A 14,547-nucleotide genomic window follows, 5' to 3' on the forward strand; every position below is an offset into this window, starting at 1 on the left:
CCTCTGCCTCAACTCACCCTTGATGCACCCACCACTGAAGGCCTGAACCTCCTCAACTCATCTGTACTTTGTACAACTCATGCCTTTTTCTGTTCAAGTTGAATTCCTAAGCCTGAAATTTTCTCCCCATCTGTTTTTCAAAACCCAAATCCTTGCTTGTCAAGGTCACCCTCCGCACTGCTGATAAAGCCTTATCACCAGAATGAACTGTTGCTTCTTCTGCTCCCATGGCATTATTTTTTATCTTTATTACATACTTCCTTCTGCTTTGAATTTTAGTTAGAAATTACATATCTTTTTAAACAAATAGTAGAAGAGGACAGGGACCCCATCATATCCATATTTTAGTTCCAGACACTTGCACATGAGAGGCACTTCATATTTGTTAAATGAATGCTAGGGTTCAGATGGCACTGATGGTTCACAGGATAAATCTCATTCATTCATCATGACCCACTAAACCATGTTCCTCTACTTTATAATAGGCCTAATTAAGAGAAGAAAAGGCAACCCATCCTACTGGGAAATGAGACCTTTAGGTGGGCCCATGATACACAGACACACACACACTCCCTATGAGCCTGGGAGCTGATTATCCAGCAAGCTGGGAGTTAGGACTAAACTAATAAAGGCAGAAATAAAAGTCTTGATAATTACTTGGACCTAAGCCCTTCTCTGCTAGGTGCAGGGCATGACTCCCCACAGCCAAGCAACAAGTCTGCAGTCTCTCCTGGCTCAGAGGGCCCTCCTTCCTCATCCCCAATGTCTTCAGGCATTGGGCAGAGGCAATGGAGGGACTGGGGAATGCAGGAACACGAGTTTTGAATGGGGAAAGGAAGCTCATACTCTTGAGCAGCCTTCTCCCTGGACTTCTGAGGCAGTTGAGCTTCTTGGGCAGTGAAGGAAGATAGTGGCCCTTGACCAAGGCCCCGCTCAAGCCGCGTACCTGCAAAAAAAGAGGTTTGTTAGGTCTTAATCAAGGGAGTGATGACTTCCTGGCCATGCCCCAGGCAGCTAGGACCTGATGTCAACTTACCAGAAATAGTGTTCTCTAGAAGGAAGCCCAAGAGTCCCGCCAGAAAGATGGGCTCTGCCAGCAGGGAGCGCAGTAACACATCCAAGGGACTCCAGCCTACAAGGGGTTGGGACCCATCAGGAAGGGAACTCAAATGCTATTCAGGGCCAGGGAGTCTTATCTTTCTAGACCTAAACCTAAGTCTTGAACTAAAGACAGACCTTTCTGAATTGTCATTACATCTCCCTTATCTTTTGTCTATCTACTCTGCATTTTCCTCACTCAGGCCCTTTCTCTAGGATCCTTGCTCAACCCTATCTCCTGAGCATCCATACAATCTCCAGATATGCTTAGACATGCTTTGACTGTTTCAGGCCACCTTTCTCTAGGGATTTTGGTATTAAAATCACCAACCTTATCTTCTACTTCTTACCTGCTATGTTTTAGCACAAGTTTCCCAACCTCTGTACTACTGACATTTGAACCAAATGAGGGACTGTCCCATGCATTGTAGGATTTTTTTTTTTTTTTTTTTTACGGTACTGGGGATTGAACTGAAGGTGCTCTACCACTGAACTACATCCCCAGCCTCTCCCCCTCCTTTTTTCTCATTTTGAGACCAGGTCTCACAGTTGCCCAGGCTGACCCTGAACTTATAATTCTCCTGTCTCAGCCTCCAGAGTAGTTGGGATTACAGGCATGCACCATTGCATCTGGCATGTTGTAGTTGATAAAACAACATCTCTCTGTACTAATTGCTAGTAACAGTACTCCCTTCCCTTGTTTGCAGCCACCAAAAGTCTCTCCAACATTGCTAAAGAGGGCAAAATCACCCCTAGTTGAAAACTATTACTGTAGTTAAGCTAAGCTATTGGCTGCTCTTAGGACATACCCCATGACTTCTTACTTCTTTGTCTTTGTTTATGATGGTTCTTTAATCAAAAATTACCTTTTTACCAAATATGTTAAATCTTACCATCTTTCAAGACCAGCTTTATGCTACTGGATCACCACTGAGCCACAGCTCTTTATCTAAACCTTTCTTGTTGTTTTCCTGCACACCTCATCTCTTTTACTAGACTACAACATCTAGAATCCCTTTATGTCCCAAGTGGCTAGCATGGTGCTCAACAAATGGGATGAATTATTTATTCCAGTGCCCAGAAAAGGTTGTGAGTCCAGAAGTCCAAATAGTCTGAAGCCTTGACCCCTTACTTCCCACTACTGAACAACTCGTCTTTCCCTCTCCACCCACCTGTGTTGAGTGGGACTGGGGCTTCCCTAAGCCATCTTGGCAGCAGCAGGGCCATGAAGATGGAAAATCCCACGATGAAGACATTCCGTCCAGAGTCAATGTCAGCCAGGTGGAAACTGGAGAATCCAGCAGATAGAACCACAGCCTGAGTCACCCCCAGTACCCCACCTGTCGCATACAGAAGAAATCAAGGGTTGAAAGAGGGAGAGGGCACAGCACAGGGTATTGTGGGCAGGCAGATTGTGACAGGGACACTACCAAAAGGCCTCTTGTGGATTCTGCAGGAAGCCCAGAAGTCCATTCAAGAGGCCAGGATATTGGACCAAGAAGACAAGGGCAGCTGACACATGTTCATATCCATCCGTCCAGGAAGGCTATTTAGAGAGAAAGAGTGCCTGCCAATACATCCACTCACCAAGCACAGGCAGCGGGATGGTGGTGAGGAACTCAGCCAGCCTGGGGGAGAGCCCAAGTCCCATGCAGAACAGCCCCACTAAGTGGGCCACTCGCCGAGATCCAACCTGCATGAAGAAGAGACACTAGAAACAGCCACTTCCTTGGACTTTCCCAGATCCTTGCCTGGCTAACTCCTCATCATTCAGATCCCAACTTAAATGTTACCCTCCAAGAAGCACCACGACCACTCTATCTAAAGGCACTTTCTCTGCTCAGCTACTATCCCATAGCTTTGCTTGCTTAGTAGCACTTACCACTCTGAAATTACCTTATTTACTTTCTTCACCTGAGGAAAGCCCAAAGAGAGTATGACTTTATCTGACTTGTTCTTCATGGAACCTCAACCTTGGTGGAGGGCTTGCCATCCCTGACATGGTCATCTGTTGTCTTTCCCTCATTCCTAGACCCTTACCACTCTAGGTACCTCCGTAAGTAAGGTCATTGATGTGAACTGCCTGAGTGCTGGGCACAGTTGGCAGACAGTCAATGTGTTCTCTACTCTCTACTGTACCTTTTGTTCCCCACCTCTGTCCCAGGTCCCCATACCTGGAAAAGACTCATTGTGCCCACATTAGGGAAGCTGGATGCTGTACCCATGGGGCTCCCCAGCAGCCCAGCCAGCACACTGCCCAGCCCCTCCAGGCTCAGCCCGCGACTGCAGGCATGTGGAGGTGGAGGAGGCAAGTGCAGCAGCTGGCCACACAGGGCATAGCAGCCCAGGGAGCTGGTGGAGGCTGCCAGGGCCATGGAGATGCCTGCAGTCAGAGCCTTGGGTGTCAACAAGGGCCAGTCCCACTCTCCTGAGGAGGGAAAGGAGTCACTTTAAGACCAGACTCAAGTCTGGAACATCCCTCTACCCCCAACAGCCTTGCCAAAAGAACCCTAGAGGCCCTGATGTCTTTGACGATATTGTGGGACAAAACTCCTGAACTCTAAAGAGAAAGACCCATCCCTTTACTGTGGTCTACAAGACCTTCTTTGGTTTGACCCTTAGTACTTTCTCTGTAGCCTCACCTGCCAAACTCTATCTCAATTTCCTCACCCTAGACATGCCACCCTTGCTTTAGGCCCTGGACTTGTGGTGCTCCTAGCCACCACAGGGTCTTTATATATGCTGTTCTCTTTACCTGCAACATTCTCTTCTGCCTCTTGACAGTTCCTACTCATTTCTCACAGCTCAGCTCAATGACCACTTTAAGAAAACCTTTCCAGACTGCCCTGATGTCAAATGTCCCAATATTAGCTCTCACCATGCTCCTTCCCTCCCCCAATGCTGGCATTGAATCCAGATGTGCTCTACTACTGAGCTACACATCCTCTCAGACACTCTTTTAAAAACATTTTTTTTGAGACAGGGTGTCCCTAAGTACCTCAGGGTGGCCTCTAACTTGTGATCCTCCTAACTCAGCCTCCTGAATCACTGGGATTACAGGCATGTGCCACCATGCCTGGCCAGTGATAATTCCTCTTGAGTACACTTACCACAATTGTAATTCCACACTTACTCAGGTGCCTATTTAATTAGTGTCCATATTCCCCAATAGACTGCAAGCCCCACAAAGGCCAGATACTATGTCTGTCATGTTCATCACTATGTCCCCTGCCACATGCCTAGCACACAATCAAAAGAGCCTTATTAAATTGATTAATGAAGGGCTGGTGGTGTAGCTCGGGTTAAAGTGCTTGCCTAGTGTATGCAGGGGCCAGGTTTGATCCCTAGCAGTGCAATAGGTAAACAGATGAATGAGAAAATTTCGCATACAGTGCCTCAAAAATAATCTTTCCACATAGATCACCAGCCGAAATGCCCATGGGGATCATCAGTAATGTAAATGTGTAAATTGGGTAAGGAGTATCAGGAGTGAATGTGGGGCTACATATGTCTGTCTCAACACTGACCCAAATAAAATGCTGCAGGGAGAGGCTGAAATGCTCCTCAGGGTGGCAGTTTCTCTTTCCAGTGTGTTTTGAGAAAACAAAAAGAGTGAAATCCACTAAATCTAAGTTTAAAGAAATAGATACCTTGATTTGAGTAAGAGGACAAGGGCCTAGAAGAGAACTTACCTGGGTGAGGCAGCCAAAACCATGGTGCCTGGGTGGGGACAGACAGTTGCAGGGGGATCATGCTGAGATCCAGGAGGCCAGAAATGATCCACACACAGGCCACAGGGATCAGCACCTGAGGGGCAAGATTGAGACAGAAAAGAGCCCTTCTCCCAAAATCTTGTGAGCCAGCTTTGGTTGGGTAGACAGAAGCCCAAAAGTAGGGGGCCAGGGAGCATTCTGTGCCAGCCCTTTTAACCTCAACTTCCCACACCCTCACATACCGAAAGGAATCGGAAGGCAGGGACGTGAGTATGAGTTGAAGAGGTTGAGGTTGAACTCCACGGACATGGGGGTACCTGGAAGGAGCCCAGGTGCTGAGAACAGACAACCATGAGCAAGATAAGCCTAGAAGAGAGAAGCAGATTTAGGGACAAACAGCAGCAGAATCCTGAGGGGTGGCAATGGAGGTGGGAGTGGGCGGAATACCATAAAAAAGGTCCTAGCAAAGAAGACTCCATGAAAGAGGTGGAGAGGTACATGGAGGACAGCAAGAGACAGTGAGAATATCAAGGAGACTGAATGAATCAGACATTATTACCCTGTGTGTATATATGACTGCATGACCAGCGTGATTCTACATCATGTACAACCAGAAGAATGAGAAGTTATACTCCATTTATGTATGATGTATCAAAGTGCATTCTACTGTCATGTATAACTAATTAGAAAAAATTTAAGAAAAACAGGAAAAAAAGACGAGAAAGAGGAATAAAAAGGGAAGAGAAGAAAGGGGGTCATTTTCAAAAATCTAGGAAAATGAACATTTTTATATTAAAATATTTTTTCTGGGTATATGAGCAGCATTGTGGGTATGATTATAATAGTTACCTTAGGAATACAAACATAAATGTTTAGAGTAAAAGTGATATATTTTCTGGAATTTGCTTCATAACAGAGTATAAGAACTGGATATATAAGAGAGGAAACAAGTTGGTAATGATAGTTGTTGTAGCTGAATGAACAGCATATAGATTTTTTCATATGATTTTTCTACTTTTAAATGTTTGGAATTGTCCACAATGAAAAAAATTAATGGATCCTATGCATTGTAATACATTAATGACAAGATAAGTTACCCTAAGAATAAATGTCTTAAGCTCTTTAAAAAAAAAAAAAAAAAAAAAAAAAGAAAGAAAGAAAAAACCTTGGATTCCAAGTCTAAAAAGTGCGGTTGCTGCCCAGCCTGCTGCTGATTCTGATAAGGCCAGCAGCTCTGTCCTCCCCCCAAGTCCCACATACCCCACTAGGCACCATCCTGTGCCTCTCAGGACTCACGTACAGCAAAGCCAGACCCCAGTGAGCAGAGCAGAATTGGGCCACCTCCCTGTGGGCAGACAGCCCTGCCACAACCAGGCTGGGGGCCAGCACCAGGGGCCCACAGTGTGGGAACAAGCGTCCAGGGCCCCCCAGAAGCCCCAGCAAGCCTTGCAGTAGCCCAGATATCACCACTGCCCCTGAAACCTGGTGGAAAAGAGGAGATGATGAAGAAAAAGCTTTCTGCTCAGTCAAATTGACCTCAGCCTGGGCTTGCTAACTAACTCCAGGGACAGGACCCTACCCCAACTCCTCCCAGTCCCTCAGTCCCTGCATAGTGGAAATGAGAACCTCCCAAGCCTGGGCAACCCTAACCCTCCTGGTTCCCATCTCTAGCACTCACCTCTCGGAGAGAAGTGTTCCAAAGCTCCAGGCTGCGGCAGCCAGGACCCCTACACAGGTGCAACTCAAGGGAGGCTGGGAGTAGTTTAGGCATGAAAAGGAGAAAAGTAAATGGGATGGAAACACATGCATTCCAGTCCTCACTGGTGCCTGGAACAACTCCAAGACCCTCAGTGCCCAGCAGTCCCACCACTGCCCCACCTCAACTCTTCATGTATGCTCAGATAAAAACTCAACTCCCCTGCACTACACCCTTGCTCTGTACTCACTATTTCCATGTGTCTGGATGGACAGAGGTAGCTTCTGGCTGGTCAGCACCAGAGCAGGGATAAGGAGTTCTAAGGATGGAGCCTGGACAAGAGGCAGCCTGTAGGAACAGCAGCCCTAGCAGCTCTGGAAACACATGGCAGCCAAGAGTATTCCCCTATGCCTCTCCTCCCCACTGGAGCCAACCCCCTCTCTCCAAGGGGTTCCCTCACCTGCTGCCCATCCCAGTTTGCAGGACCGTAGACACACCACATGAAAAGAAACTGGAGGCCAGGAGTTGAGCAGGAGGGTAAGAAAGTCCTCCTGGGGGAAGACTGTGAAGCAGGAGCAGGTGGGAGGCACAGAGCAGAGAAGCCATGACCAGGAAATGCTGCAGGTGGAAGAATGGGGAGGGGCAGTCTTCGAAATAGGTGGAAATGCCAATTTGTAGAGGGTTTTTCATGCCATATGATTCTCCCCAAGCACCCCCTTCAGCTAGCACCAACTTCTGCACCTCTACTTCCTACCTGCAGAGCCAGAAGACAGCTGAGACCCCAGGAGGGTGGCCCATATGGAGAGGCCCAAGGGTGGGAAGAGGAATTCTGGGGAACAGGTAGTGGCTGTAGTAGGGGAACCGGGGCATCCTGGGAGCCCACAGACTGGAGTGGAATGGGATGGAGGTGTGATCGGCTCATGCTGCCCTGAGCCAGAGTTAAGTAGAGAGAGTAAGAGGTAGGAGTTTGGGTGAGGTTAGTTGCCTGGAATGGGGAGGGGTGGGGGTTTCAATGAAGCGGAGCAAAGGGATGAGGGCTTGGGGGCAGGACACGGCCCTTTCACCTTTGCCCAGTTCTTGTGCAAATTCCATCAGCCATTAACTGGGGAGCTGAGTTCTGGAACCCTCCCCCAAGAATCTTCATCTAGGAGGACATGGACATCTATCAAAAGAGCCTGAAGAGATTTTGCAGACTACTTCCTCCCACCACCATTTATAACCATCTCTATTAGATCCATACTTCTCAACTCTACCAGGATGGGCCCCTGGATCATCTCAGAATGAAACTCACAAGCTGGATGTAGTGGTGGTGCAAACTGTAATATCAGCAACTCCAAAGGCTGAGGCAGAAGGCTAAGTTAGGGGTCAGCCTGGGCAATTTAGGAAGACCCCATCTCAAAAAAAGAAAAAGGGTTGGGGATGTAGCTCAGGGTTAAAAGTTCCCAGGGCCTAATCCCCACTACTGTGGGGGTGGGGGACCAAAACCTCATGGATAATGTGCCCCACATCCCACATGACAACAATGACCCAACTCCATATATATTCTCTGTAAGAAATAAATGTATAGTAGCATGTATTTCAATGCCTAAAAGCTTGGATGTGAATAAACCAGAAGACAATGGAGCAGTCCAAGCCCCACACCCATATGTAGAATCTTTGAGGATGTGACAGCTAGGGTGGCAGCTGATAATGGGACTGACATTGGTGACCTGATATCCCATAATGGCAGACAAACTCTTGGTAAAGCAATGAACATGACAAACCAGTTTTAATTTATATGGAAGTGTACACCTGACAGTCTTTCAAAATGTACAGAAACTATTTCATGTTTACACATAAAAAGATAGTTCCAAGCTCAGACAGGACTTCAACAAGCACAGTTTGTCTTTGGAATTCTTCCTAGCAAGAGATGTCTTGAGTTTTTGAGAATGTCTAGTCTCCTGCCCAAGCAGAATAAATGCCTCCATACATCTCCTTAAATTCTTGACAAAAAAAGGTTGATATTGCCAAAATGGCCCCTAGAGGGCAGTGCCACCCTGCTGTGGATGATCTTCAGCAGCCCAACCTGCAGGAACCGCCCAAACTGTTCTTCCAATGACAACCCAGCTTCAGTATTCTTTCAGCAACGCCTACCACCATGTCAGGCAGGTGAAGAGGTCGGTCGGCACAAGAGGTGTCCTTGGGGCTTGCCCTCGAGATTAGGGGACTGCTGGATAAACAGTTTGGCCTCACAAGGGTGGTGCTCACCCAAAACATGCCACACAAAAGGCCAACCCTGGGCTTGGGACAGCCATCATTTGTGTCCTGTGCCACCCCAAGTAAAGCAATGCTAGGGTCCCAGAGTGCTGGGAGAAGGGCCAGAGAGAAGTTTGAAATGGGAGCCTATTACTTTCAAATGACACATTAAGTTCTGAATTGGGGTTCAAAGGAAACAGCTGCAAGATGACAGGATCAGAAATTAGAGCGGCTTGGAAGGCAGACGCAGAAGGAAAGATCTTGAAGGCTGCCGCAGAAGGAAAAGTCCAGGCCATGCAACTGAAACTGTTTATTTGAAATCTCAGTTCTATAAAAGCATGAAAAACCCAGATACAAAGCAACGGCTAGAAAGGCCTGTGAAGAGAACACCTGGAGAGAAATCAGAAGAGAGGAGCTGCAGAGGAGGGTACTAAGAGATTGGAGATAGGTGGTCAAGGTCCCAGCAGTCTATGGGTGTAGAAAGGCTTTCCTGACTCACCCAGACTTCCCTAAGCAGCTTTCACCTTGGTCCCATCAGTCCCGCCTCTTCTCTCTGGGACATCACACAGGCCCATGTCATTTCCTTTCTCCCCTCCCCCCAGTTCCCCCATCTCCCAACATTTACCTTTCCACCCAAGGAAACTCAAAAGCAAAAGCCTAGAAGAACCCTGGGGAACCAGAGATGCGGGTTTCTCTTCTGCCATTTGTGACATGCCCCTTGTCACCAAGCTGAAGTTTTCCTTGACACTCTCACTGCCCTGGCCAACCAGTCATTGAAGTCCAGGAGAGTAAACAACCTTTAGCCTTCCTGCCCCACAATCCCCTAAACTCTTACTCAGGAGGACCGGGGACCAGCCAAGGACCCAGAGAGGTAGTGAGGATCTAAGTCAAACTTTCCTCTTCTAGGTTCTCAGGGACTCCCAAATCCTCTTAATGCACTCTCAGAGCCCTACCTAGCCTGGGAAAATGAAAGACTTCAGACGAGCCAGCTCCATGACACTGAAAAGAGAACACTGCTGGGGATGGGGGAGTGGAGGGGTCACTGGGCTCCAGGGCCAAGGTGGAGCCAGGCCATGGGTGTGGTACCAGGGGCTGGGAGGCCCAGTGGGCACCGTACGGTTGGGGTGATGGCATGCACGGCAGGTTGGGGAGTCTCTCTGGACCTTCTGGCAAAGGGGGCAATTATGGAGAAGCGTGGGAGGGGCAGGGGGGTCTGGGGGAGGCAGTGTCAGGGGGGTCAGTGAGGCCAAAAGACTGCCCCAGAGTGAACGCAGCCCTGCGTCGCCTTCCATGCAGGTGGAGATGTTAACAGAAGATGGCAGGCACTGTGGCACAGGAGTTGGTATACAAGGCTCCAAGAGGCCCTTGGAGGTCAGTCCAAGGTCGGGAGGGCCAGGTGGGGGACTGCAAGACAGCCCCAAGGACTGGTGTATTACAGCCACCGATGCCACAGCCAGGGCCACACTGCTCACGTACGCCATGGCTAACAGGCAGGACAACTGCAGGAGAGAAAGTAAGAAAGAAGCAGGCTGCTTACTGTCTTTAACATGCACACCTCTCTTCTCTAAAAATACCTGTTCAAATTAAGAGTTCTCCAAAACCCTCCTATTTCCTCTCACTCATCCACTCCCAAGCCCAATTTCCTCAGCCTTTCAGTATTTTGTTACAACACCTACACACCAGCCCACTCAAAACCCTTTTCCTTTCTAACCCCTTCTCACCTTAACCAGCCTCTGGCAGAGGGAGCCCAGGGCCAGCTGCCAGGTGGGTTGCTCCAGCAGCACACACAAGTCTGTGTAGGTGTACCAGCCCCGCCGTCGACCCTGCTGCTCAGCCACACTGGTGGGAAGGAAAAAGAGAAACAAGTCTGCAACTCTACTGCAGCCATACCAGGGGCACCTTCACAGCCCTCAGGACCCACTAGAAAACACTGGGGAGCTCATTTAAGTGTTCAGATTCCAAAAACTGAGGATGAGACCAAGACCTGTATTTTATTTTTATTTTTTATGGTGTGGGAAAGACCTGTATTTTTAAAACTACTCTCCCAGCCTCCCAAAGGAGGGCAGACAGATTTGGGAGCCACTTCCTTGGGCAACTGTCTTGTTTCCTCCTTGCTCCCAGGTCACACAGACCCTCATCTCTAGCTTTTATGGCTTAGGCCTCAGCCCCTCAATCCTCAAGCCTTTCTTACTGATTCCTAGAACATACCAACTCTCCAGCCAGCTCAGCACCTCAAAGATCTCCCGAGGGTCAGTGTACAGACTCCAATCCTGTAGGTAAGAGCAAAGAGCACCAAACTGACTCAGATGTGAGCCACAGTCACCTGAGAACACAAGCCATGGCAGAAACTACAATGTCCACCATGGCTGACACTTACTTTGTTTATGGTATCATCTCAAGAGTTTTACACAAGCACATATAATACAAAAAATACCTGGTTTCAAGTATACCCTCCATTAAGGGCAGAGGGAGAACATGATCTGGAGAACCGTCCATGTCCATAGAGCTTAAGAATATAGGGGCAGAGTAAGTTTGGAAGCAAAGAGTCAGAGTCCAACGTGACAGGTCTGACTTAGTGTGCCCTGTGGGGACAAAGGAGGGAAGGAAGCACTCCACTCCTGGCCTTGCCACCTAGAGGTTAATTCTGAAAGGATAGGAAAGGAAAACAACAAAAAGGTACAAAAAGGATGGACACAAAGAGAAATGAAGAAATGACAGAAAGCTAAGAGAGAACTAAGGATGAAAAGAAGGTAAAGATGGACCAGAGAAATAAAGTGAGACTCAGAATAGCTACTCACCATGGCACGCAGAAAGCTCCTCTCCAAGGCATTGAGAGTGGGCACAGCCACACCTCCAGCAGCTCCCCATTCATCATTGAAAACCTCCTCCTCCTCCCCTTCGTCATAGAGGTACTTACTGGCCACCATCTGCATAGGAACCAGAAGTGACATCAAGAGAACTCACTCCAGGCTCCTGGCTCACCAGAGAGATGAAGGAGAGGGGCACCTCACCATGGAGATCAAGAACAAGTCTGAGGACGACACATGCTGCAGGTAGTCCGGGTTTCGGTGCCGCAATCGCTCAATGTACACGAGAGCTAGCATCATGGCACACGGGGAAATGCATGCCTCCCTGGGAGGTGAAAGAATCAGTAACTAAAGTCAATGGACATTTAGCTCACTCTCACAATTCTTGCGATACCCATCTCATAATCTTCTCTTTAGAGACAATACTCCCCCCTTTACAGGGCCCAAACACTCTCATCTGAGTGGATCCTCAGTTCCTGGCTCACCGTGACACATGAGCTACATATTTCTTCTGGAGTCGGCGAATAGGACTGGGGGCTGCTTTCTGGAGCAGTTCTACTGCAATGTCTGCAAGGGACAGGAGGAGGACAAAGTGAACAAATGACTCCCACACCAGGCCCCACTGCTATCAGTAAAAAGTCTCTATGTTATCTGAGTCCTTGGGAACAAAATAGACAGCAAATGATTTCAAGTTGAAATGATTTCAAGGTTGAATTTCAGATCCTTCCAGTAAGAAGGCTAATTCCCTGTCAATTCAAATTAGTCACATCTGTCTTTTACTGATGTTTGTCTAAGAAATAAACATACCTCATTTACTTGGGAAACATACAAGGAAAATCCTTGGAAAATTAAGTTTCTGATCTATGAATCCAAAAAGATAACAGAGCGGGGGATGTAGCTCAAAGGTAGTGTGTTCCTAGCATGTGTGAGGCCCTGGATTCAATCTCCTATACCACACACACAAAAAACTGGCCTGGGTGCCTGTAGCCCCAGATACTCGGGAGACAGAGGCAGGAGGATGACTTGAGCTCATAACTGCAGACCAGTCTGGGGAACAAAAAAAAGGGGCTCTTCTCAAGAAAAACAAACAAAAAAACTCGTTGAGTGTGAGATGTTTATGCTCATGGGCTAAATAAAAACATGAGCTATAACCTACATTCTTGGGTCAAGTACCAATGAGCTAGTTTTAATGAGACAGTACACAGCTCAGGAAATAAACCTGGAGGTATCTGAGTGACTTCTGCAGCCCCATTCTCACCCTCATCATTGTCCCAGTCACTGCCTAACCTGCCACGGGGCTAGAGAGCTCCTCCAGGCTGCAGTCCGCCTCCCAGTCCCAGCCATAGTACAGTCTCCTTCGGATCCGAGCATTCAGCTTCTGGTGTCCTGGGAGGAACTGAAAAAGGGCAGGAGGTGGTGGAGAGTGAACCACAGAGAAGAGTCGGATGAAGATCCTGGCTCTCCTTAGGTGGTAAGGGCCAGCTTTGCTGCCAGGTGCCTCATGCCCCACCCAGTCCCAAGTTCTTTGGACTGTTTGCCAATTGCCCTTAACAGGAGAGGAAAACACAAAACCCTATTGAGGGCTCCCCGGTGAGAGTCTCCAAAAGAGGCCCCGAGTCCAGCCAGCCACCCACCTCCCTTCTTGCCCCGCGGCTCTGCCTCTGGGCCCAAGAGGCCGGGGCCTCGAGTACACACTACTCCAGCGGCTGCCGTCCAGTCCGGGGCACAGAAAGCGGGTGAGATTTTCGGTCCGCTGGAGCCCAGAGGGGAGCGCCCAGCATAAAAGGCGTTGCGAGGAGAAGCTGGAGAAGGGGGTGGGCTGCGCGCTCACCGTGAAGTCTTGAAAGCCGGAGAGAGAGAAGGTGCCTTCTTCGTCCAGCAGGAGTCCGGCCAGGTCCATCGCGCCGCCAGCCGCCGCCTTGCCAAGTGGAGAAGGAAAGAAGTTGCGAAGGGCCTGCGGAACCGTCCTCGCCCGCCGATTCACCTGCCCGCCTGAGTCCCCCGAGCGGGCCGCAGGCCTCGCTCGCCAGCCCCCTCCCCTCGCGCCGGCAGCGGCAGGCGGAGCCCAGGCAGCCAGCGCTCTTCCTGTTCCGCCCCGAGCGCGGCGCTCACCTCGCGGAGTTGAGAGAAGACCCAGCAGTTCAACGCCTACTCCGCCGCGCCGCGTCCTCCCCGCGTCTACAAGCCGCGCGCGCGTCGCCGGCGAGTCAGCGCCGGGCAGGAAATGCCGCCCCGCCCGCCGGGAAGGCGCAGCTCCGAACTCCTGAGCTCACGCAGCCGGGCCAAGTCGCAGAGCTGAGCCCCAAGGACCCTCGTCTCTGAAATGGGGACACTTCTTAGGCGATCAGGCCGCACAGAGGGAAAACGAGCCAGGCAGACCTTGCCGTGCCGACGGAGATGTTAATGTGAATAAAACAGCAGCACAGAGTTGCGCCCAGTTTTTGTACACAGTCAGTAAAACACATAAAAGGCTTCTGAGAAAATGCCCAAGAAACTTTCCAGTGGAAGGAGTAAGGCAAGGTGGAAGGGAAATTTTAACTTCTCGCTGTATACCTTTCAGTATAGTTTGACATTTTAAGCCTAATTAAATAAGTACTGTTTTGCAGAATTATTGCAAAAAGTGATGTATGTTTGTCCCCCCCAAACAGCATCTCAATGGTTTTATTTTAAACTCACCTCCCGCCCCCCAAACACGCAGGGCGAGTTGGGGGAGGGGGAAGGTGCGCCAAAACGTGAAGTCGGAAAAGAAGTTTACGGAAAGACAAGCGAAAGGAGCAACTTTTCTGAGCGGCTGAAGCTTGTTTTCAAGCCTGTCAAGTCACGCGCTGGTGTTTGTTTACCCGCTGAGGGGAGGGGACTGGGAGGACCCACTAGTACGTCGAGAGTTGAGTAATCAGACGGCCGCCGCCCTTCCCGGGCAGCAGCAGGTCCTACCAGGGACAGTCGGTGCCCGGAAGCTCATTTCCTGCCCCTCCAATCGGGGTCACACCGGGATACC

General features: G+C 49.3%; 2 protein-coding genes across 4 annotated transcripts; both read right to left on the reverse strand.

Annotated features, from left to right (window-relative positions):
* Positions 1 to 116: 116 nt before the first annotated feature.
* Positions 117 to 8,897, reverse strand: SLC23A3 (solute carrier family 23 member 3). 3 transcript variants are annotated; one of them, XM_079132230.1, is made up of 12 exons: positions 7,262 to 8,897; positions 6,968 to 7,125; positions 6,758 to 6,855; positions 6,490 to 6,563; positions 6,112 to 6,293; positions 5,054 to 5,177; positions 4,791 to 4,818; positions 3,273 to 3,526; positions 2,686 to 2,791; positions 2,271 to 2,438; positions 1,037 to 1,132; positions 117 to 946 (listed from the first exon to the last, which is right to left on the reverse strand). In XM_079132230.1, the coding sequence occupies exons 1-12, from the start codon at positions 7,427 to 7,429 to the stop codon at positions 654 to 656; spliced, it is 1,749 nt and encodes a 582-aa protein (XP_078988356.1). In that variant the 5' UTR covers positions 7,430 to 8,897; the 3' UTR covers positions 117 to 653. The 3 variants fall into 3 exon arrangements, with proteins under 3 accessions (XP_078988356.1, XP_078988355.1, XP_078988357.1); XM_079132229.1 differs by having other exon boundaries at positions 4,791 to 4,905; XM_079132231.1 differs by lacking the exon at positions 6,968 to 7,125 and having other exon boundaries at positions 4,791 to 4,905.
* Positions 8,898 to 9,037: 140 nt separating this feature from the next.
* CNPPD1 (cyclin Pas1/PHO80 domain containing 1) lies at positions 9,038 to 13,810 on the reverse strand. Its single transcript, XM_079132239.1, has 9 exons — positions 13,662 to 13,810; positions 13,381 to 13,467; positions 12,837 to 12,945; positions 12,035 to 12,116; positions 11,754 to 11,874; positions 11,541 to 11,669; positions 10,951 to 11,012; positions 10,464 to 10,581; positions 9,038 to 10,241 (listed from the first exon to the last, which is right to left on the reverse strand). The coding sequence occupies exons 2-9, from the start codon at positions 13,447 to 13,449 to the stop codon at positions 9,696 to 9,698; spliced, it is 1,236 nt and encodes a 411-aa protein (XP_078988365.1). The 5' UTR covers positions 13,450 to 13,467; positions 13,662 to 13,810; the 3' UTR covers positions 9,038 to 9,695.
* Positions 13,811 to 14,547: the final 737 nt, after the last annotated feature.

The sequence above is a fragment of the Sciurus vulgaris genome (genome assembly GCF_902686455.1).
Source record: "Sciurus vulgaris genome assembly, chromosome: 3".
Lineage (NCBI taxonomy): Eukaryota > Metazoa > Chordata > Mammalia > Rodentia > Sciuridae > Sciurus > Sciurus vulgaris.